At 40.1% G+C, this 23,252-nt stretch overlaps 1 protein-coding gene across 2 annotated transcripts in view; it reads left to right on the plus strand.

The window, feature by feature from the left end:
• Nucleotides 1-1,149: 1,149 nt before the first annotated feature.
• Nucleotides 1,150-23,252, plus strand: part of DNAJC1 (DnaJ heat shock protein family (Hsp40) member C1) — a 118,397-nt gene continuing 96,294 nt past the window's right edge. For both annotated transcript variants that reach the window (XM_030488228.1, XM_030488217.1), the window contains exon 1: nt 1,150-1,453. Coding sequence is in view for 1 of the 2 variants with exons in the window: in XM_030488217.1 (XP_030344077.1) it covers nt 1,289-1,453 (165 nt within the window). In the remaining variant the exon portion in view is untranslated. The remainder of the gene's footprint in view (nt 1,454-23,252) is intronic.

Below are 23,252 nucleotides of genomic sequence, written 5' to 3' on the forward strand. Positions count from 1 at the left end.
AGGCAGAATCATGATCCTATCAGCGCAGTGGGCATGCATATGGGATATGGAAACACAAGTTTAAATATCAATCTAATTAATATTTAAATAGTTTATACAAAAGGGAACAGTTTCAATAGAAGAGAATACCTAAGACTGCTCTATACTTTATGAGTTGGAAAATTGATAAGGGCTATGTTGGTTCAAGTCCTTGTCCTGAATTAAGCAGAGCATATTTTAAAGCCGTATCTTGCTATTCCCATGTAGTATCCAAGGCAGTGCTCTACTGCTGTACAGTGATTTTGTAAATAGTGGCTAGCTCCTCTTTGGTGATCTCAGGTGCACACGAGCTCGGCATTTGGGATTTTTTTTAATTGGAAAAAATGTTTTCTGAACTTGATTGAGCTCATGGGTATTTCTGGGACGAGTGAAACTCTCTTTTCTTTAAGATTCTCATAGTGAGTCGTTAACCAGGCCTGCTTCAAGAGAGATTAAACAGATGGGGTGTTCCAAGGAGTCTGAGCATACCAGAGACAAGTGATTTGACATTGATAATTTGTATTGTTAAGCCGTTCAGTCTCTAATTTCTCACCTAGCATTTGTATTAATTTAAGCAGGGAAAGAAAGAACGGTCCAGTGAAAACCGCTTAAATACCGAGCTGCTGTTGGTAATTCACTGCAGTGATTTTAGGGTAAAGACGGCTCCGATAATCAAACGCATCCTTACGCAATTAATAACCCCAGCGCACGCCGAAGGGGAATGCAGCGCCCGAGGGCAGCGGGGGCGGGGCCGCACCCCCGTCGCCTCTTTCCTCCTGCGGGCGCCGGCGGACAACGGCACCCCCGAACCGCCCGGGCGCGGCTGTCCCGGCGGCGGGAGGGCCGGCTGCTCGGCGCGGCGGTGCGCGCGGTTATCCTCGGGTGCCCAGGGGGGCTGCGGCGGGAGGGGAGGAGGGAGGAAGGGCCGGCAGGAGGCGCGGGGCGGGCGCGCGGAGACGGCTCGCGCCAGGGCCCCGCGCGCCGCTGCCGCTCCCGCTCCCGCGCGCGCTCGGGCTACTCCCCCCCTCCCTTCGCCCTTCCCCCACAGCCCCTGACTGCGCGAGCGCCAGCGGTTGCCGGGGTACCCGACGTCACAGCCTGCGGAGGCGGCGATTGGCCGGGCGGAGAGCGCTTCCCCCCCCTCCGCGGGACTCGTCGCCGGCAGGGCCGGGCCTGCCTCCTTCCCCTCAGAGCGGGGCCGCTGCTGGGCCGTGCGTGGCCGCAGCGGCGCCTCCCCGGCCACGTCCTCGACACCGCCGGGGCCGCGGTCATGGGCCGCCTGCGGGCCGCGCCGCGCCTCCGGCTGCTGCCGCTCCTGGCGCTGCTGGGGCTGGCGGCGCCCCGCGCCCGCGCCTGGGACAGTGGCGACCTGGAGCTCTTCGACCTGGTGGAGGAGGTGCCGCGGAACTTCTACGACTTCCTGGGGGTGCAGCAGGTGAGCCGGGGGCCGGGGCCCCCCCGCCCGGCGCGGGTCCTTCCCGCGGGCACGGGCCTCGCCTGTCACCGCCGTCCCTGCCCCCGCCGAACATGGCTGGCTGGCTCCCGCCGCCGCTCCCCGCGGCACGGGGCGCCGGGCATGCCGCCGGCACCTGGCCTGCTCCATGGCGCTGTCATCCGGCCCCGGCACGCGTGCGGCTGCCCCGCTGTGCCGCGCCGGTCCGGGACACCGCCACCTCCCCCCGCTGTGCCCCGGCTCCCGTCCCTTCCCCAGCCTCTTCCCTCCCTTTGCAGGGGCTCCGCTCTCCTTCAAAGACTGCTGTGGTTTTTATCCTTCTGGCCCCACCATAAATCAACCCTCCCTCTCCCGCTTCACCTTTGTGTGTTCCTACTGCCTGTTGCTCTTCTGAATATATCTCTTTTAAATCCAAATGTATCGAGGCTTGTGGGCTTCTCTCACTTCCCATGTGTATCCTGGATATGGCTGGTTTTCATCTTCCCCTCATTCTGCAATAACTGCTAGTCCCTTATCTTCTTATGATTGTGCATTGCCATGTGTTGTGTCTCCTATTTTCTCTCACGTGTGCCATGTGGCAGACTGCTTTGGTAATGGCTTGTTGATTGTTAATATTTGTTTACTTTCCATGTATCTTACTTATTATGCATGGGTTTTACCTCTGATTGCTAGGCAACACTGAAGATTATCTTTAAGCATTTATTATGCACCTTCTGCTATTTTTTTCCTGCATATGGAGTCAAGACAGGGACTCCTGTTCCAAACCCTTTCATCTCATGTTTCTTGTGTATGTTTAGATGTGGTTCCTGGTTTCGCTGCCACTTGGCATCTTTAACTTGTATTGCTTGTCCTGGCTCGCACTTGACAGCCTTCCACGTCTCCAGATGCTCTGCTCTGTGTGTGTGATCTTGCTTGATCTCTCTTCATGCATCTTAGAATTCCTTTTTTTGTCTCTTTCTGCCAGTTAGTAATCCTCTCCTCAGTAATTAAGTCTGTAATTCTTTATAGTCTGTTACTTCACCCAGAGTCCCCAAAAGACATTTTGTTTGTTGTCCTAGCACCTCTGCTATTCAAATGGCTTTGCTGACAACCTTAAAGTTTATTCTGATGTAGTTCTTGTAGTTTTTGAGAATAGTAGCAGTACTTCCAGGTGCATTTCATTAGGGCCATGCCTACAAAGAGAGGAAAGGTGGCTGCGATATAAGGGTCCTGTTTTGAAAACTACTGGCTGTGGTTGTTAATGATGGTTGGGGGGATTCTGAGTCAGTTTCATCTCTTTCTTTTACTCCTTCTTAAACATCTGATGTTAAGTACTATGGAACACCATCATATATACAGCACAGCAAACAATGCTACTCAGATTTCACTTTCATGAGCCCAAAAATCTATGTTTTAATTTCTCAAAGGCAATTTTGGTGTTATGTAATGTAGGGAATCACAGTTTTGTTTTGATTTTTTTGTTTTGATTAGTGATGTTCAGAGCTGGTATGCAAACTCTTTCTGTAGGGCTGAATCTGTACCTTGCAGACCTATGTGTTTAGCAAAATATAATGTTACTTTTAGGAAGCAAATATTCTGCTAGTTCATGCCTTTACTCTTCTAATCTTAATGGAGAACTTGAATCACTCATGATGTGCGACCAGGGAAGTTGTTGGAAGAGCAATGCAAATGAAGCAAAGTTTTGTTAGTTATAAGTATATAGTATATACAAGTCACTTATTATGTCATTATAGCCAACACTGGAAGTACAAATAGTATTAGACACTTTGTACATACAGCAGAATATACCTGTGAGTACAGTAATAGAATTTATAGTGTTGAAGTTGAGCTTCAATAGGAATTTGTAAGCATTGGAAGGTGCTGTGTAGGTTTATAGGTTCTTCCACACTGAATCCTTTGTTCCTGCTGCTTGCTTCTCCACCTCCGACCTATACTTGAAGCTTCAAACAAGATGCTGAAGCAGGGTTCTGACTTGCAATGACTCTCTAGATAGCTGCACCTGTATGAGAAGGGTAACTGGTGTCATAACAGGGTCAAGGGAAGTGCACAACTCTCAGGTGTGCTGTAGCCTTCCTAGCTTGTATATCTTAACATGTAGCTGCCTTTTACCGTAATGTCTCTATGTGCTGTTTGTGTGTTTCTTCGGGTTTTCTGTTATTTAAAAAAACTATGGTTTAATGGAGCTTACTGATTATTTTGTATGTCACTATTGTTTTAGTTGGGATGCCTTCGACTAGAATGCTGTGATTAACTTTTTCTAGTTCTGGTGTTAGTGGCTTTATTCCCTGTGCTCAGGTGAATCCCTTGGACTGTTTCATTAGCTTTCATTCATCAAAGCTAGCTTACCACCCGCTCCCTCCCTTCCCGTATTCCTCTTGGTGTTCACTGCCTTGTATTGTGTCCTGATAATCCCTTCATGTACACCTGGGAAAAGGAGTACCTCTCCTTTATGCAGGATGTAACTTCCGCATCAGAGATACGGACGCTTGGCCATGTTTGTTAACAGTAGTATATATTCAGAGCTGCCAGATTTTCTCTGAACATGTCATCTTGTGTTTCAAAAAAGTATAGGGTACGACTGCAGTGCTTCCTTAAGGTTTTATTGCAGCTTTGGTTTTGATGGGAGAATTGTGGTACCAGCTGCTTGTTGAATCTCTGACGTGATGTCAGAAGCTGATATTGGCCTCAGCTGACAAGGTGCAGAAGGGGTTGTGGGAAGTCCTGTAGCTCTCTAGCATGAAGCCTCTGGCTGCGGATTTTTCCCTGCGATTGGAGAGAAATGGTGATTTTTTTGTTTTGTTTAGTTGCTGCTCTATGCTTGCATGAGTAAGGGTTTTGCGTTTCATCTTTTGAAGGGCCTTGTGGAAGCCTCTTGATGTTGTCAGGTAGGTGTCATCCAGCACTGGCAGGGTGTTAACTTTGAAGCTGCTGTAGTGTTTTCCAAGTTGGGTGACTGAGGGCTAGAGGGTGATCTCATGGAAGCGATTTTTGTTGTAAACATGGAATGACAGAGGAAGAGTAAGACTGTGACTGTCTTGGCTGTTAGAATAACTGTCCTCAGTGCTTGACTGCAAGGAGGGGTTGGCTGACAAATCTATAAATGCTTGCAGGATGGCTGACGGTGGAAGGGACCTCTGGAGGTCACCTTGTCCAACCTCCAGGTGTTAGGGCTGAGCAGCAGGATTAAGAGGGTTCTGACTTTTATGCAAGGATACAATGTATCGATTTGTTAATCCATCAGATCTAATGGTAGCATAGCATATATGAGAAGCTTTGCATTGTTACGTTGTTACTATTGCTGTTCCGAACAATTCGGGAATTGCTCTACCTTTCTGTTTCCTTGGTGGTTCTTAAATTGATGATGCAATTGTTTCGAATGGCTCATTTAGAACATTGTTATTCTCAAGAAGTTGACCTAGTGGAATGGGGAGATAAGATAACCTTTGGCTTGAGAAGAGATTATATTTCCATTTCCCCCAAGTGGTTATTGAAGAAAATAGAAGCGTAAACTCTTGACAGATCAGATGTAATAATCATTTCAGTAATCACTTCAGCATTGCTAGTTTCAAACTGACAAGGGGATCAGGACCAAATAGTATTCATCTAAAAACTAACATGAAGGAGCAGAATTAAACCAGAGGCTATGCAGACTCACAGGGTATAAAACTACCCTGTTACCTGAGAATGAGAACCTGTAAGCGTGATGTCAACTTTTGGGAAAAATTCCAGGAAGATCTGGGGAGCTACAAGCTTCTTTGGTGAACAAATGAACTGATCAAGTTAATTTTGTTGTCTCTTACAGCTTTCAGTAGCTGATACTTGCATAAATATGATATACTCTGGATTAATCAACTTGGTATCAGTTTAACCTGTGGATCTCCGTGCCAAAATATGCTTTTGATTATAACTGTTTGTGTTTAAGGGAATTACCTGCTCCTGTACTTCTAATGGCTTGCAGTAAGGAAGGCACTATGGGCCTCTGAATGTCTTTTGAGACTTTGTGATACGGTTCTTGGATACAAGGGATCTGATCAATATGTTTTTAGGAAATATTTGTGACGATATGTTAAAATGCATTAGCTGTGTTGCTAGAATTGGCCTGTGCAGAGCAGTATGTTATGTATCAAGGAATTTCTGAATAAGGCTTGGCTTCTACTGGGTAATCAGATAAGGGAACAGGTTTATATTGAAAGTTCTGCTAGGCCTGTGCAGTGTATGAAAGCAAATACAGAGTTTCTCCAAGTGCCCTTTGAGGTAGTAGAAGCCCTGGGAGCTCAAATTGCTGGGGGAGAATTAAAATATAGGTAGGGCTTGCTGGCCAACACTGTGGGTAAATATATAACCCCCAAAAATTTTGAGAGAGGTATTTTCTTCATTAGTTGCTTATGCCTTCCTGTGGCACATGAGATTTAGTTTGAATTGGGCTCTAATCCATTCATGTGGCGTTACTGTAGAGAACTAAGAGCATTGTATCAATGTCATTGCTAGATGATGGGTTCACTAGATAATGCGGCACCACAAAGTCAGAACTGCGCATACATAACCTGATTTTGGTCCTACAGCATGTGAGACGCTGATACGTGAGCAACTCCAAGAAAGTGCAAGATGTGAAAACCAAGGAGTTGGATTTCGTTGGCTGCAGGAAGCCACAACCCCTCTAGATGAGCTGGATGTGGGCTAATAGGCTCCTTTCAAGAGCACTGGAACAGGGGAGCTGTTGTGTACCTCAGCAAGCAGCAGGGTCTGACAGGGTTGTGTCTGTAGAACTCAGTGTTCGGTGCTGAGGAATTGGTGTCTGTACTGTTTGCATTTCAGGGATTTTTTTAAAATTATTTTTTATTTTGATTTTTTTTTGTGTGTTGAACTAATTCCAGCCTGGCTACATGGACTAAATGCCTGTATGTGTTGAAGTGTGCTGCTTGTGCTTCTGCTTTTACATCTAACAGTCCCGTTCTATCCAAAAGAAATCCACCCCAGAAATCCAGAAGTTCATCTACTTCAGGACTGCTTCATGATGTGCAGTCAGTAGGTACATCATAAGGAAGTTTGCGTTACATGTGTGCTTCTGATCTACACTAAAAAACTGATGTGGATGCACTTTTAAGACTTCAGTTTATAGTAAATGGTTGATGGTGAATTTACCTCTTGGCATTCCCCTGTAAGAACCTTACCAGGAATGAGCCCTGCAACATACTGTGTGACGTTTGTGGTATTACAAGGCATTATGGGAGACTTATGAAAATTCTCAGTAATAGATTTTGTGTAGTCTGTTTTATGTAAGTGTGTTGACACGCAGTGTGTACATCACTGCAGTTCTAAAGTTGTGAATTCATATGTTATATATAAGTAAAATTCTTGGACATAATTTGGTAACCTCTTTTTCAGAAAGAATTGCAATCTCTGAAGCTGTCAATGTTGTATTTATTGTCTGGCACTGCCATAGCTGTGGCTTGGAATGGGTCACTGTCCAGAAAAAAAATTAAATCTAGACAAAGGTATTTTTGCTGTGGAGCTTTTTGGGCGCTTTCAATACCTGGAGTGGCCCTTCCAAGTGGGAAGAGGCTGTGAGGGAGAGCTGTACCTGTTCAAGGAATGCTCTCAAGTCCTCAGCCAGCGCAGCCTACCTGTACCCACACGGGTTTTCTGTCTTCTCTGGCAAGCAAGATGCAGATAAGGAGGACAAGAAAGGGGAATTAAGAAGGGATAGCCCAGAAACTCAGCAGTTCGTTTCTTTTTCCCGGTGGAAGATCACGCTCCAAAAACTTATTTTGGTTGCTCTTCTAACACTTAAGGCTGTTCTCCTCCCTACTGCTTTTTAAGGTTAACATACGTGGGTGCAGTGTTACTAAAATCATGGTGTGTGCATCATCTGCAAATGTTTTAGAGAAAACTTAGGTTGGTGATACTGCTTCAGTCTCCTAAGCTTTGGAAGTATTTGATTTAGTGAGACATGTATGCAATTATGACATCACTTTTTTCAGATGACTGTGTCAAAACTATGAGCTGTAGGCTTTTCTTGCCTTGTTTTGTAAGACTGTTTTGTCTTTGCATGCCAAATAGGATATTCACTGTGACTTTTGACAGCCTCGTGCTGTTAGGTGACATGGAGCCATGTTGCAGCTTGATACCTCGGTTCCTCATCTTTGAGGAATCAAATTGTTGGGCTAGTGATTAAACATCATGTCTAATGGTCTAAACCTGTTTCAAGATTGTTTTCTACTGTTTGTTCAAAATCTATATTAAGCAGGTCTAGTAGTTCTGGAAGGCATTAGATTTTAATGTGCTGTCAATCACAGCATGGGAGTTCTTGGTTGGGAAGATGAAATATGTTTCAACTTTCTTGCCCCAAACTGTGAAAATAAATAACTTTTGTAATACACAACTGGGTGATAATAGTAGCAGACCTTTATTTGGACAATGAGGATCTTTGTAATTCCTAAAACTGCACATTTCTTTTAAGAATGAGGGAGGGGTTCTTCAAATTTTTTTCTTTTTTTTTTTTTTCCCCCCTAAACTTTAAGAATTGGCTCGTATTATGGTAGTTACAGCCAAAAAAGCCCCCAAATATATTACCAACATTGAGGCAGTGGTGAACTCCATTGCACTAATTCAAACAAAAATAGCATTAGAAAATCCAGATTTGTTTCTAATGGCTTTAGCCATAGTCTCAGTTCATTCCATAGAAGTAATTGTGTATTTTTTCCTCAGTATGTTATTGAGACACAATTGTGCATCCCTTCGTGGTTTTAAACTTTCTATTTGAGTCTCATACTTAAGTTGTATGTGGAAGTGAGATTTCCAGCAGTTCTGGAAGCTTGGTTTTTCATAACAAATGCAAATTATTAAAAGTGTGTGAAGTCATTGTTCAGATTATTCACTTGGATACTTTAAAACAAAGTTGTTCTGAACTACAGAGTAGCTTAATTGCTCACAGGAGTCACCATATTGAAGCACTAAGGATAACTGCTCAAGTTTATAACTGAGGATGTTGCAGAATATGGGGTTTTGTGTGTTTTGGTTTTGGTTTCGCTTTTTCCTAAGTGCTGAACTTCCAGGTAAGCTGCTGATACATAATGTAATCCATTATGTAAGTGCCCTGACATGTGTCGGGTATGCATAATGTTCCCTGATGGTTTTGTTCACAATTGCTGCATTTAAAAATGATCGAGACATCTAGACTTGTGAAACTTGTATTTTCCATAAAAATAGGCTTTCTGTATTGTTTCCTGTTAAGTTTCTGCTTGGATGTTGTCCAAGGAAATTCAGGGTTTTTTTGCTTTCATTGTTGGCTCCTTTCTTAAAGACACAAAAGTGTTTCAGAATCTACCATTATACGTTGTTTTAAAGACATTTACTGTTAACTTTCCCTGACTATTCATTCATATAATACTTCCTTAATTTCTTTCAGATTATTTTTTTCTTCTTTTTTGCTGTGCAGAAGGACATACAGCAGTAGGAAACTACTGTGCTTGGGAACCCAAGGGAACTAACATTATGCAAAGCACTGTGAAAAGGATAAAACAAGCAGTCCTGAAGGATAAAACAAGCAGTCTTGATTTTCTCTTTTTTTTTTTTGTTCGTCTGTCTGCAGCAGCAATAATGTTTCAGCTCTTCCTCTCTGTATTTCCCACTTCACTAATCCCTTAAGGATGTATCCGTAATAGTTTAATCTTCAAATTGCAAATGGGCTATTTTTCTTCCTGGAACTTCTTTTGTTTGACCTGTAATTCATTGAAGGGAGTGACCAATTTCTTGGTGAGGAATGATAGGTAACCTGTGCTGGTGGCCTCTGGTGCTTAGGCAAGGCTGTAAGTTTTATGCTTGTTTCAAATTCATCTCCTTTGCTGAAGTTCTCATCTATGTGCCTATGTTGGGATCTAAAACAGCCACATAGTTAACCCAACATACAGTTTTGTAAATGGCTTCCTGGTGGGCTTTTTACTACTTGACTGCCGTGGATTGTGATCATCATCTTTGTCTGTAAAGATGTGTAAAGAAAATTCTTAGAGGCCACCTTAATTTCATTCTGTTGAATGATAAACATTTTATGCTCCATCTGGATTCATTTTACAATTAACAGTGTTTTCTAATCAGATCTAGAGAAAACTAGGAAGATATTTGGAGGTATCTTTGATGCTATTTTAACTTTAAGTACTTGTTAAAATTTAAAAAATAAAATTAAGCATATAAAATGTCTCTTAGTTGGGTTGGTGCTGCTTGTGCTCTCAGCAGAGCCAGTAACAAAGAGCCCGTGGTGCCGTTGTGCAGCTGAGCCAGTAAGAGTGAGAGTACAAGCGATAACAAAGGGGTTTTCATCTCTAAGAATAGGTCTGATATTAAAATGAATAAAAGGAGGAAATAAATGTATATCTGAAATGTTTTGGTTTTCCACAGCATCCTAGGCGGCTAACGAAATTCATGCAGCATATGGAAACCTGCAGTTTTGCTTTTGATTTTTTTGTTAGTGTTTGTGCTTTTGTTTAGCTGTATGCTGGGCCCGTTAAAAGTTTGCTTCTCTCAGTTTTGGGTTCCTAAACAGTAGGTTTGGTTTTTGTTTGTTCATTTCTTCCTGCAGCCTAAAATGGTTGTTTCTGCCTAAATTATGAGGAGATTTGGGGTTTCTTTTGTTTCTTGTTTTTTTGTCCATCAACCTTGTTTGGATCTTACTAGGTCTGTATAATAGTAATTGTAAACAATCTTATTCATGTGGCAATGTATGGTACAAGTGGTGTATGTTACAGTTATGCAAACAGCAACACAGTTTGAATGTAGCACTTTAAAGTAGGACTGTGTATTACTGGGCTCTCATCTGATGGATTGCTAAGTGCAATTTCTGAAATGACCCAGCTCAAAGGCCTTACAAACTGCTCTTGATGTCAAACAAACGAGTGGTGGAATGAGAAGTGAAGAAAACTCATAAGCAGTCTCTCATCTCTGCTGGATGTGAAATTCTTCCTTCTCAGTGTTCATCTGGAAAACTTGCAGAGAAAACCAGAAGATGCATAGGAGCTGTTGAAATAAAATCACCCTGCAATAAAATCACCCTGCAATCTTTCTCTGAGTAAAGACAAAAGGAAGAACTAGGGAAGCCTTGCTTTTATACATGGACTATAATTCTGAAATGCTGATGTCTTCAACACTGAAAAGTGCTTTTGCTTGTTGGAAAAAACCAGTGGGTGCTGATGAGGACCTGAGAAGGCTGTGAAGTAGCCTTATTGCACTGATTTGGGGTGAATAGCTTCTCCTTTAAGAGGCAATAATTGGTTTTTACCTACTCTGAAAATATTGCAAATGATTCTATAGTTTGATCAATGTTTTATTAAATTTCAAACTGATTTAGACTAGCTTTTATAGTTCATAATCACCATTTCTGTAGTGTTCTTTTATGGGATATAAATGTTGTGATGGGAGAGTAGAAGAGCTGTATGCCGTTTAATTTGGTGACAGTTTCCAATCATATTAGCAATTGCTTTACTCAGTGTTGTGTGTTACAGTGGTACTACAGTGCTACCGCAGAAAAAAGTCTGTAAAATTTCATCCTATATGGAAGTGTCTTCCCATTTCCTATTAGCAATTATTTAAAATCTTACTTGATGTAAGGGAAATCTTATTTCAAGCACTCCTTCCAGCTGATTGAAATAAACTTATTTTCCAACTTGAGTCCACGTATCTGTTGAATAGAAAGTATTTCTTCTGTCAATTTGTAACCTGTGTGGTTTGTAGTTTCTGTTCTACTGAATATTGTCCTCTTTCTATTTCTTCTCCAGTAACTTTCCAGCACTACAAGCTAACCCAGCAACATTCAAAACAAATTAGTGAATTAAAATGTTGGCCTCTATCTGTTGAGAATAGTATTTCGACAGTTGAAATACAGATTGAGAGTATCAGCCAGTCAGTTGCCTTTTGCAGCTTACAATGGTGAAAGAACAAACATCTGTGGTACAGAAGTTTTATGTACTATATTTGAAAATTAGGTGTAACTCACATTCATGTTCATTTACATAGTACAGAGTTCCCATGCTGAAGTGCACTAGTCTTTTTGTGTTTTCTGGTTGAATAATAGTAGGTGCTTAACCTGAAAGCTGTGTTAATTTTGGAAAAGGAAAAAAGAAAAATCCCATCCACTGCTGGACAGATAGAGACTAATCTATCAATGAGTTACTGACTTACTAATTTCCTCAATCATGATGATTTATGCCTTTCACACACTTATCTTTCTTACCTCCAAATGCATATGATTTATAGGCACCTTAATTTTCTGGTTAGTGAACTTAGATTTAAGGACAATAGCTGAAGTAGATCAGTTGCTTTCTGCTTTCCAGGGCCCTGTAATTCATTGGTTGAAAATCTCTGTCTATCTCTGTGTAGTTAGATATTATTTTGATCACTGACTCTGTGTGGTTGGATATCGATTTGGTCACTGGAGATACCTACTTCTGTTCTGTTTTTAAATAATCTTTTCCTTGGTGATGTCATGCAGTATGCTTCTGAAGAGGATTTATTCTTTGGATAAACGTGTATCAGTTATGAAATAATGTGATTAAAAAAAGAAAAGGCTATTTGCAATTGAGAAGACTAAACATCCTTGCCTGGTCTTGATTTAAAATGTTTAGTAACAGTCTAGTATTGTGTCTCAAGCAATGTATCCTGGTGCCTGTGAGGGCCTGTTTCCATTCCCTAGTCTTCTTGGTCTCCCCTCCATGTCATCCACAAGCTCTGTGAATGCCTTCAAGGAGTGCTGGATGCTGTCAAAAGAGCTCTGGCTGGTTTCTTACTATTTATATGCTTCTGTATAACCCTTGCACTTATTAAATAAAAATAATAAAGCCAGATGGTGTTATTGAAGAACGCACGTGTGTCCTGGTTTTGGCTAGGATAGACTACTGTGCAAAAATGAATATTTTTGAAGCATTCCACCCAAAAAGGGCTGTCATGGTTTAACCCCAGATGACCGTAACTAAGTACCATGCAGCCGCTTGCTCGCTTCCCCTCGTGGTGGGATGGGGAGGAGAATCGGATAAAGGTAAAACCTGCAGGATCAGTTAAGAATTGAAATAAAGTAAAATATTTTTATAATAATGGAAGGAAAAACAGAGAAGAATAAACCCAAGACAGACATGTGATACACAATACAATTGCTCACCACCTGCTGACAGGCATGCCACCTGACGTGAGCAGCAATCCATCCCTTCCGGGTAACTCCCCCCAGTTTCTATACTGGGTGTGACATTCTGTGGTATGGAATACCCCTTTGGCTAGTTTGGGTCAGGTGTCCTGTCTCTGTTTCCACCTGGTTTCTTGTGCCCCTCCTCACTTGCAGAGCATGAGGGACTGAAAAGCCCTTGATCACGATAAGCATTACTTAGCAACAACTATAAGACCGGTGTGTTATCAGCATTGTTCTCAGACTAAAGCCAAAACACAGCACTGCACCAGCTACTATGAAAAAAATTAATTCTATCCCAGCCGAAACCAGGGCAATATGAAGCCATATTTTGCAATGCGTTTGCTCCTGGTACCTTTCAGCCTCCAGTTTGTGATCAGTAATATTAAAAAGTGCATTCCTGGTGGTGTCTTTCAGTTAGCTGGTGCTCTACAGAGGGTTTGGAGGACTGTCAGCGACATGTCTTGGGTCGCTCCAATTGCCAGCTCTGAGCTCTGCTCTGTGTAGGCACGGTTTAGTTTAAGGTGACAGTCTTACCTGTACTGATTCTTATATCTCACTTTTTTGCCAGATCACTTGGTTAGGCATTCTCTCCCTAGTGTCTGGTATCTACCCAAAATGTGTAGCGTCACCTATGAACTGTGAGATTTCATTGCATGCTCTACTCTTCAGGTTGTCATTGAAAGTGCTGAATAAAGCCAGTCCCAGCACCAGTCCCCCAGCAGGAGACCATTCAGCTGCCTATTCTCTGCCCTGAAAACTGGCCATTAAACCTTGCTTTTTTGTATCCTGTGCATTAATTTTCTATTTGTAAGACTCTTTCCTCCCATCCTGAAGCAGGTTGGTTTCTTTGATAGCCTTTGGTATAGAACCTTGTCAAAAGCTTTTTCATAATAAGACTGTACTGTGTCTGCTGGACCTCCTCTCTCCTTACTGATGCTCCCCAATGGCTTGGGTGGGTTGGTGAGGCAGAGTCTCTCTTTGCAGAAGCTATGCAATGTCTTTTCCAACAGACCATGTTTAACCCTGTCTACAGTGAGTTTATTTGCGTAGCCCCTCCTGCCTTTAGGAAGAATGAATGACAAACTTTGTGGTCTGTAATTCCCAGGATGTCTTCTGTTTGGTTTGGTTATTGGGTTTTGTTGGTTGGTTGGTTGGTTTTGTGTGTGTATGTGGTTTGGAATCTCATTGTCAACCTGCCAGGTCTCTGGTGGCACTTTTTTTGCAGTACTGGGTTACCTTTTGTCACCTGCCCACCTGTGGCTTTGTATTTCAATTTCATTCAGGAAGCTTGGGTGAAAGCCATGATTCTGACAACTTCTTAGCATCTAATTTGTCTGTTTGGAGTGATATGTCTGTATATTTATTTCAAGTTGAATTAACCTCTCTTGACCTAGCTCTTCTCTTTGCCCAGAGAAGCTGTGGCTGCCCCATCCCTGGTAGTGTTCAAGGTCAGGTTAGACAGGGCTTTGAGCAACCTGGTCTAGTGGGAGGTTTCCCTGCCAACGGCAAAGGGGTTGGAACTAGATGATCTTTAAGGTCTGTTCTAACCCAAACCATTCCATGATTCTGTGAGCTGTCTACATCTACCGCAAAGAATGCGTCGGTGTGGGAATCTCTGAACATCTCCAACAAGAAAGACTCATTAAATGAATTACTGAAATGCACAGCTGTAGCTTTATTCCTGGATGAAATAAATTTTGCAGCAGGGAACTTGTTAGAAATGCAGGAACTTTAAGTGAACATATTAAAGCTAAAGGTTGTATTGAATAAAATGTGTTGAATTTCAAGGGTTTAGTCCAGTTTTTAAGTGTACAGTCTTTTTTTTTACTTCTCTTGTAAATGTATTTGTGAATATAAACACTGCTTAACACTGAATACAGATATCCATATTTTCTTTGTAAGACATAGTTTCATTTGTCTTCCTCTTGTTTGCCTTCCTCAAAATCCACAGTAGTAACAAAAAAAAAAAAAAATTAAAACTAATCTGGTATTTAGAAAATTGTTAACAGGGGCATGGTATCTTCTTAAATTTCTGACCAAAAGAAAGCAGAAGGCCATAAAATATGAGTTTCTTCACTTCTGGAATATGGAAGATGCATTCCTACAGCCTCTGTGCTCTTTCTAACAGATTAAGTCAAAGACACTGTCACTGAATTAACGGTATCCCATTATTATCAGGGTATTGGTTATCCTGTCTACTGTCATGAGATATGAGAGCCTTACATGACAGCTGGTTAGAATGATCAGATTGATACTATGGCCAGGAAAGACAGTACTGGGCTAGGCTGGTTTGTGAAATTGATTTCTCAGTGAAGTTAGAATTGTATCTTGATCAGGTATTCAATATTTTGCAGTCCGGCTCAGACAAATATACAGAGTATTTCCCATTCCAGCTGCAAGAGTAGAATGTTGCTATTAGCATAAACCCCAACACCTCCCCTGCCAAGTTGCACAAGGGCTGCTTGTGGAGTCCCAGACAATTTGGCTGCAAGCCTTAAAGAAGTACATGTATTGCAGTCATTTCCATTCTTCACCTGAGCATCAGATTCATGGAACAATTTAGTAAGATACTTATTTTGGTTATTTGTAAGGGGTAACTTGCTCAAGCAGAGTTGCCCCACTCTGCTTGAGACTCCACTGGCAGGGGTGGGTGGATAAAAAAAATCCACACACAAAAAACCTGTCATTGCCCCCCCCCCCCCCCCAATCTATTAATGGATTTAGGCATGAAGGTAAGAATGCCTAAAGAGATGGTATCTAGTGTAAGTTGGCAAAGCTGGAAAATAATGATTGAACTCTCACAGTGAAAACTTGGTCTCTTGTCAGGTTATATATAATGAAACCAGTATGCCATTTAAAGATGAGATGGTGTGAGTCCTGAAGGGGCAGTCAAAAGAAAGGGTAAAGATCCCTTGAAGAACACTGATCACTCAGATACAATAAAACACGAAAGAAAACCAGTGTCTTGTGGAATGTGGAAATTAACTGATTCCTCCCCCCAAAACAAATAGAGTGGGGGTTTTTTTTGAGTGACTCGATGAATATACAAGTTGCTAATTTCTGTGCTAGGCTATGGTAAGACTATTTCAGATAATTGTTCAGTCTAGAAAACACTGTTCTGACTCAGCCCTGTGCTTGTGCTCTGGGATCTATTGAATGTCAATAATAACAGATTTCATGTACTGGCACTTTGAAAACAGGACTCATTTGTACAAGGTTCTGTCTTGTAATGACATGGTTAAGAATAAACATCATTACAAGAGGTGAAAAAATACTCTAGATTTGTTATACTGGTGTAAAATCTGTCAGTCAAGGGAGATGCAGTGTGGGGATAGCACTTTGTTGAGACCCAACACGCTGGCAATGGGAAGGAAAGCAGGAGAATCTAGTGGAGCCAGTGTGTGCTTGGAATGGCGGGTTCCTCCCGAGAAGTTTCTTATGGTCACTCTTGACAAATACTTTACAGGCTCGAGCTCTTCTATGTTAATTTTTGAAAGTAAATATTGAATTGGTGATTTTAGCAAGAATTATTGCGTGTGCCCTTGTATAAGTGTTCTAAAATTGTTTAGTTTCAAGCATCAGTAATCTGGAAAATGTACTGCAGTTGCTGATATAGCCCAAGGAAAGGAGCCACTCTTCAAAAGAGTGATTGCTGGTATTTTCATGACATTTTAAGTTGCATCTTGTTTATTATGCTGCCCATTGATTTCTGTTTAAATTGAACCTTGATAGTTTCATTTGGATGAAATATGGAAGCCTACCCCATTTTCTGACAAAGCCGGGTCCAGACAATGTTTCATATGAGTTGATCTTTAATTTCTAGGCAATAGCTGTCCTTCTAGAGACCCAGTGATATGCCTAGCATAAACACCCGTGGCCCAAAAAAGGAAGCAGATGCTTGCTTAGGTTTCCTGCATATTTCGTTTTAGTTGGTCTTTGTTATTTCCTTTACCCAGAAAAGATAGAAACAAATCCTTAAAATGAATGACCCATGCAGATTTTTTCCCTCTTCAGTCTCTTCATCCCTCTCTAGACTTCACAGCAGATCTGTTTAGACCTGCCTACCAAGGCTTCATGTTCTAGGTTAATATTTGGCAGCAGGTTTACAGTTTTCACTAGCTGTTTGCTCACTGGGCATCGTGGAGATTTTTTTTTTTGTCTTCTGTCCCCCCAAACTAAATCCGCATTTTCAAACTGTCAATCCTAGAATAATGATGGAGAACGAGATAGTTACCTACATGGCTTCTTGTTCTTTGCTATGCCTAGAGCTTTATTTTTTGCCAAAACAGCGTTGTTGTTGGGACTGCACTAAGTATTTTGCTTTAATGAGGGCAGTATATAGGGTCCCTGGTGGCCACAGCTGAGAATTGCTGAGCTGGCTTGTGATGCTTGAGTGTTACTAGGGCTTTGTAAATACATCTTAGGAACCTTCTGCATTGCAGTTCACTGTGGTTGTCCATGCAGCCCCTGGAGCTAATAATTATTCTGTCTTCCTTGATGACACTTTCCATGGCTTTTGTGCTGGGTTTTTTTGCTGTTCTAATTTTCAGAGGCTGAAAGAGTCTTGATAGTCTTCTCTGTCCTGCTTGAGTATATACTTACTGTACTTGATCTTCTGATTCCTCTTTTCCCTTTTTTTGTCCCCTTGTGAAGAACTGTGGTTATCAATCAGGAATACGATACAGGGATATCTGTAACTCTTAAGCACCCTTCCTCTGGTTACTTTTTCTTATCAGTGTATTTGATACATCCTTTTGAGAGATCTGCAATCAGCTTGAACTGCGTGTAATCATGTTCAGGAAGAAAAACTAAAGATTTCTTTATTTTTTTCACCCTAAATCTCCAATGTCTCCTACTTCCATTTGTCACTCTTAATCTTGGAGGTCATCTTTTCTCTTTATTGTGTGGTTGGTTTGTTTGTTTTTAAATGTATTCCTGCTGCCATCAGATTTTACTGTGGCTTTCACTGCTCATCATAAATTCAGTCCTTTCTTTCAGCTCAGGAGCTAAAGTGGTTGTATGCACCCTGGTTAACTTACATTTCAATTACTTCAGGAACAGCCTCTTTGTCTAATCCTTATGCTTTCTGTAACTAAAATGACTGTCTAAAATTGGTTTTGGCTTTTCAGTTGGACCTCGAGATTGAATTGCCAAGCAACAGGCAATTGCTTGGCTGTTTAAGCTCAAGTGTTGCCTTGAGCTTAAACCTACGTATGGCTTTAGGCTGCATGTTACAGTCCCTCTCTATATTCCCTTTTCTTATTCTTGTCTTTTTTCTTTAATTGTTTTTTTCCCCCCCCAATCCTCACATATTTCAGTTGTTGATGTGGTTTTTATTTTGCTTTCTTTTCTTTGCTTGTTCAGTATTTGGTCTCTTCTTTCCTGTATAATTTCTGAAGATCCATTTTTACTTCTACATGTCAGTATAAGTCCTATTTTTCCTTTCCCAGCATTGCAGAAGCAATAATTGTCCTAAGTTTCATAATACATACTTTTATAATTTGTGGCTTTCTCCAGTCATTCTCAAACAATATTTGATGTGGTCTCAATTTCAATAGGTAGGTGTTATACCAATGATTGTTGTGTTTGAAAATTGCTGGTTTAGAAACAAAGTGTCTTTGGACAAGCAGGCTGGGTTCCATGGCCAAGAAAACACAGAAGTCAGATATTTCAGACTGACCTTTTCCAGCTGGAAAGTTTGGCTGTCTGGAGGTTGCTTTCCCAATGGCGAAGTTTTCGCTGACTGCTTTGTGTGAGCAGTCTCTTGTGCAGAGAGCTGGCTCTTCTCAGTTAGCAGTAGGTAAGCGGCCACCCAGTACTTGCACAGTGCAGATTTGATCTGTAGACTGGTAGACCCAGGATTTGATAGAAATAGTTCAATAGTTCTTTCGTTACTGATGAAGTAGTGATAAGGCATAAAATATCACCAGTACAGAGAGTACTATTTTTTCTGTTCATTTTAATGTGATAACTGTTCCTTTTTCCATTTTTAAATTTCTGTAACAGAAATTGAATTCTTAAGCTCCCTTGAATGTGCTAGTCATTATTTTGTATAACAGGACAATATCAAGAAGTCTTTATACTCTTATCTTCTGCCATGGACCAAATACCTAGTTGTGGTGAAGACCTTGTGGGATTTCTGTAATTCAAAGCATTGTATGTGGGAGTGATGGGCAACTGTGGGAGTAGTTGTATCATAAGTCACTCAAGGGGTTGAAATGGAAGTATTCAGGGTCATGCAGCCTGGCTCCATTCTGCTGTTATTTTATTAGTTCTTTTTCCTATTTACTTGATCTAGACAAACCCTCCCAGATTTTCAGCGTGTTGCGTGTGTGTTTCTCTGTAGGTCACTTTTGATTGTAGAGCATTAAGACTTCTCCTGACATAACAAATGTCCACAGTTGATTACAGCTGTGGAGCACAAAGGGAGAGACTGACATAGCTGCATACTTGCTGCATTAGACACTGCTGAAGAGATGGGCTGCTGTTTTGCCCTTTCTTTTGAGATACTGCTGGTAGACAACACTAAGTCTGAGAAGACGTTTGTGCTGTTCCTTCCTAATTACATTGTGGAATTCCTTCTAATTGCCAAATTCAGTATTTTTGAAGTGTTAAGCATTATATACATTATTGCTTAAAAATTCTTTTGTTGTGATGCTTTTTTATTCTAAATATAATGTTGGGGAATATGGATGTAGATCTTTATTCTGTGTAATTTGAAGTGAAAATGAACCTTATAAACCCAGATTTGAAACCATTGCTGAACTTATTGTTTGGGGCTTCGTAGTGCTTGGTAGTAGATACACCAGAACTTCAATGAAAAGAACCATAAGGATTTTCAGTATTCAGTATTTATAGTTGTCTCTATCCTATACTGATCATTTAATCCGATTATTGAGATTTTACATTTTTAAGTTCAGTTTTGGTTTCTTACCACTTGATGGCAGTGAAGGAGCTAGTGTTGCCAGGCAAAGGTTCAGGGCAAGAACCCATTATGAATAACAAAAGAGGAGGTACAAAGGAAGCCTCTGACATTTAATATTGTTCACATTTCTAGGTGATATTACATATACCACAAATGACAGTAGAGGAAGAAAAGCCTCTAGATGGAGCTTCAGTTCTTCCAATGGGGGAAAGATTTTTTTTTTTTATACTCAAGTGGTTTGCTCCTATTTATAATAATTATTTCAAAAAACAACTTTCCCATTTAGGAATGGAATGATACCAGACATAATCAATAAGTAATATCAGTGCTTCTGCTATTATAAACAGACTATACTTCTTAAAGAGCATACAATTGTGCCATTTTCCTCACGCCTTCTGTTCAAATACTACAGCCTCTCAACATTCTTAGGAATTCTCAGGTATTGTTAGAAATGTGCAACGTAGATAAAGGATCAGAATAATTATTCAAGCTTTTTTTTTTAAAGATAATTGGATTTTACTGGTGGACCAAAAAGAAATGGGAAAAATACTGTTCAAATTGGAAATTGCCCTGCAGTATTTACTGTTTTGCATGGTCTAGTCTCAGGGAAGAAGTGTTTGTTGTAACAATAATATTACAATGCATGGATGTGTGTTTGAGGCACTTTATTAGTGAAGGTTCTTTTGCACTTCCTACACCCATGTACACCTCTTGCCAAGCTGGTATGGGGAAATGAACCATATAATGGCCCTGCTATAGTAATTGGCTCCACATGGGTGGACTCTAGCGCACAGACAAAACCTTATTTGAAGTAATTGGTGCTTTGTGTAGGTACAAGGGTCTGTACATGCAGATTTATTTTGGATCCTGGGTCAAACCTTGGCATTAGTAAAGGTTTCAATTTCATGCAGCGTCTTTGACATGTAAGTGATTTTGAATGAGTATCAAAAACATCCATGCAGATGATAGCAAGCAACTTGATTGAACTTGTTTGTTAAAAATACACATAGTTAATATTTTGAAGCTATATTTTTTAATGAATATTGAAAAAGAATTTGGTTTGTTAAGTTTTGTGAATGTACAGCCTGTTACTAATTTTAGAAAATATCAAAAAAGCATAATTATTAAATATCTCAATAATTACCAGCATTATTCTAGTTCTGTAATAGGCAGTACTACATAAACTCACAGTTGAAAATGAGGGAAAATCTGCTGAAGTTATCAAACATTTACTTTGGTTTCAGATGCCATTCTTATTTTTAAAAAGTGTTCTTATTTTTAAAAAGCATTTAAGTGCATTATTTCCAGTATTAGCTGGCATCTGTTAGTCTAATTGACGGATTGCTGTTGCTGGTTTAGTATAATGGCAGACAGAGCATACTTATTGGGCAAAATTCAAGTTTACCGTATCAAATAAGTACCAAATACATATTCTTTCTAGTGTTAAAAAGAAAGGGTTAGAAGACGGAGTCGAAGATAGTGCAGTATTTAGAATGATTGTTTCGGGCAGTGGAGACTCATTTGCTGGAAATGCCCATGTGAGATTTTAGTGTTTCTTCATCTCTGGTATTAGTTCATCATGTTGCATAAAGCAGTATTGAAATGAGTTTCTTGTCAATGCTGTTTTGAGTAAGATTTGTTAGAAAACAATGAAATTTTACTTCATTGCATGATATGGGTTGGCTACATTTATTTTAATGTCAGTGGAAAATCTTAGCTACTGTGATGCAATACAATTTTAAGAGAACCTAGTGTAAGCTTTTTCAGCTGCTACTATTCAATTTAGGGGAATTCGAAATCTGAAAGATACAAGGAAAATTATCACAGCGTTTGGAACATGAAATCAATTTGGTTTAGGAAGTTAGCGTTAATCTTGCTCTGTCTGCTTGCCAGGCTCATCAGCATAATTGCCAAAAATCAGATATGGGAAGAATACATGTATTTGTGCAAAACAAATTGTATTCTTCTAGGTGATTGCCAAGAATTTTATCAAATGTAACTTTAAAAAAGTCTGGTTCGGTTGTTCTTTTTTTTCACCTGATGTCTAAACCTATCTGGCTGACGGGCAATTTATTCATTCAGGGATTTATGTTATATGACTGCACACAATTGTTAAATCTTTTGTTCAAGAAGAAACTTTTTACAAAAGGGGGGAAAAAAGGCTGTGGGTTTAATGCAACTCCTGCACTTCCTGGAGGGCAACTAGTTTGTTGCAAATGGTTCCTATATTAATCAGTGCAGCAGTAGCAATTCCCCAGAAGCAATGTGTTATTTTTATTTCTCCTTATCTGGTTAAGAGTTGCAGATAATAGTAAAGGTCTCAATTTCTAGGTTTCATCTCTGTTAATGCCGGCAAATTCATATTGATCTTTTAAAAATCCTTTGGCTTTTTTCTTTCACTGAGCTAACACTTGGGGTCATTTTTGCCCTGAGATTGTCTCTTAGTTATATCTTTATATTAAGTTTATCATTAAAACTTGGAGATTCTTTGGTGGCATTAAAAAAAAATAATGTTGATGGCATTTTTATTTATCCTTGACTGCCGGGCAAATCTCAAATGGTTACTTCCTGTTTGGGTAGAAGGACAAGTGAATTCTTGGGAAAAGCATGAAACTGTGCAAATTAGCAACCAATATATGGACTAAAATTATTCGAATATTCCTGGATTCACTACTGGTGTGCATTTTGAACAAAGAATTAATTCTGTATCTGTAGGCAATACTTAACTTTGTCATTTAAAAGTAAAAATGCCATACCAGAACTGAAGACTTGATATTGTTGTAGTGTTCATTTTTATCTTGGCTTATTTTTAACAGTGACGGAAGAGAGTCACAATTTAAAACTACCAAATTAGTGAAAATAATCAGAGGTTTCCCTTCTCTGGAGAGATCTTCTAAACAATTTTATTTTACTTCATTGGAATCATAGAAACATAGGAAAAAAGCTGATAAAACTGATCCTATAAAACTGTAATGATTAGCATTTCTTGTTGTGTTACTGAGAACAGAATAAATATGAAGAACTTAAGGTTGCTCGTAGAATTAGCTCTTAATGTTTTTGTTTTATTTTGCCATAAGAGAGCCTTTCAGAATTTGAATTTCATTGTGCTGCAACTCATTAATGCAGTGAGCAGCAAGTTTTTTGTTTGTGTGCCCTTATTCGATGTTCACCTAAATTTCAGTCCAGTTAAAGATTTCTGGAGACTCATTTAGTAAAGAAAGCAAAAAAAAAAATTCCTTCTTGTTTTATCACTAAAGCTTTTTTACTTCTTGTGTCTGGTTTTATTTGTACCTCCTATTAATAACAACAGCCATTAACGCAATACACATCCTTGACTTGTCTTTTAAAACATATTTTTCTTTTCAGTTTTTTGCACAAATGTTGATATAGAAATATGGAGAGTAATTATAGCCTTATCTTGATGGACCATAGCCCAATTTTCCTCATTTTTGTTTCCTCATTTCTGAGAGTTTCTTCTCTCCTCTAGATCCCTGCTTGGTCTTAATCAAACATTATTTGTTGAAAAGAGGTGATTTTTTTTTTTTTTTCTTTCTTTTTTAGGTGAAGAACATTACCTAAACTATGTATACGTGTAGGTTATAATCTGTGTGTTGTGTGTAAAGTCTGTCTAAATGAAGATGATGGAATTTTTCCTCATTTCAGTTTTTCAAGGAACGTTTGCTATGTAA

The sequence above is a fragment of the Strigops habroptila genome, chromosome 1 (genome assembly GCF_004027225.2).
Source record: "Strigops habroptila isolate Jane chromosome 1, bStrHab1.2.pri, whole genome shotgun sequence".
In the NCBI taxonomy this organism is placed as follows: domain Eukaryota; kingdom Metazoa; phylum Chordata; class Aves; order Psittaciformes; family Psittacidae; genus Strigops; species Strigops habroptila.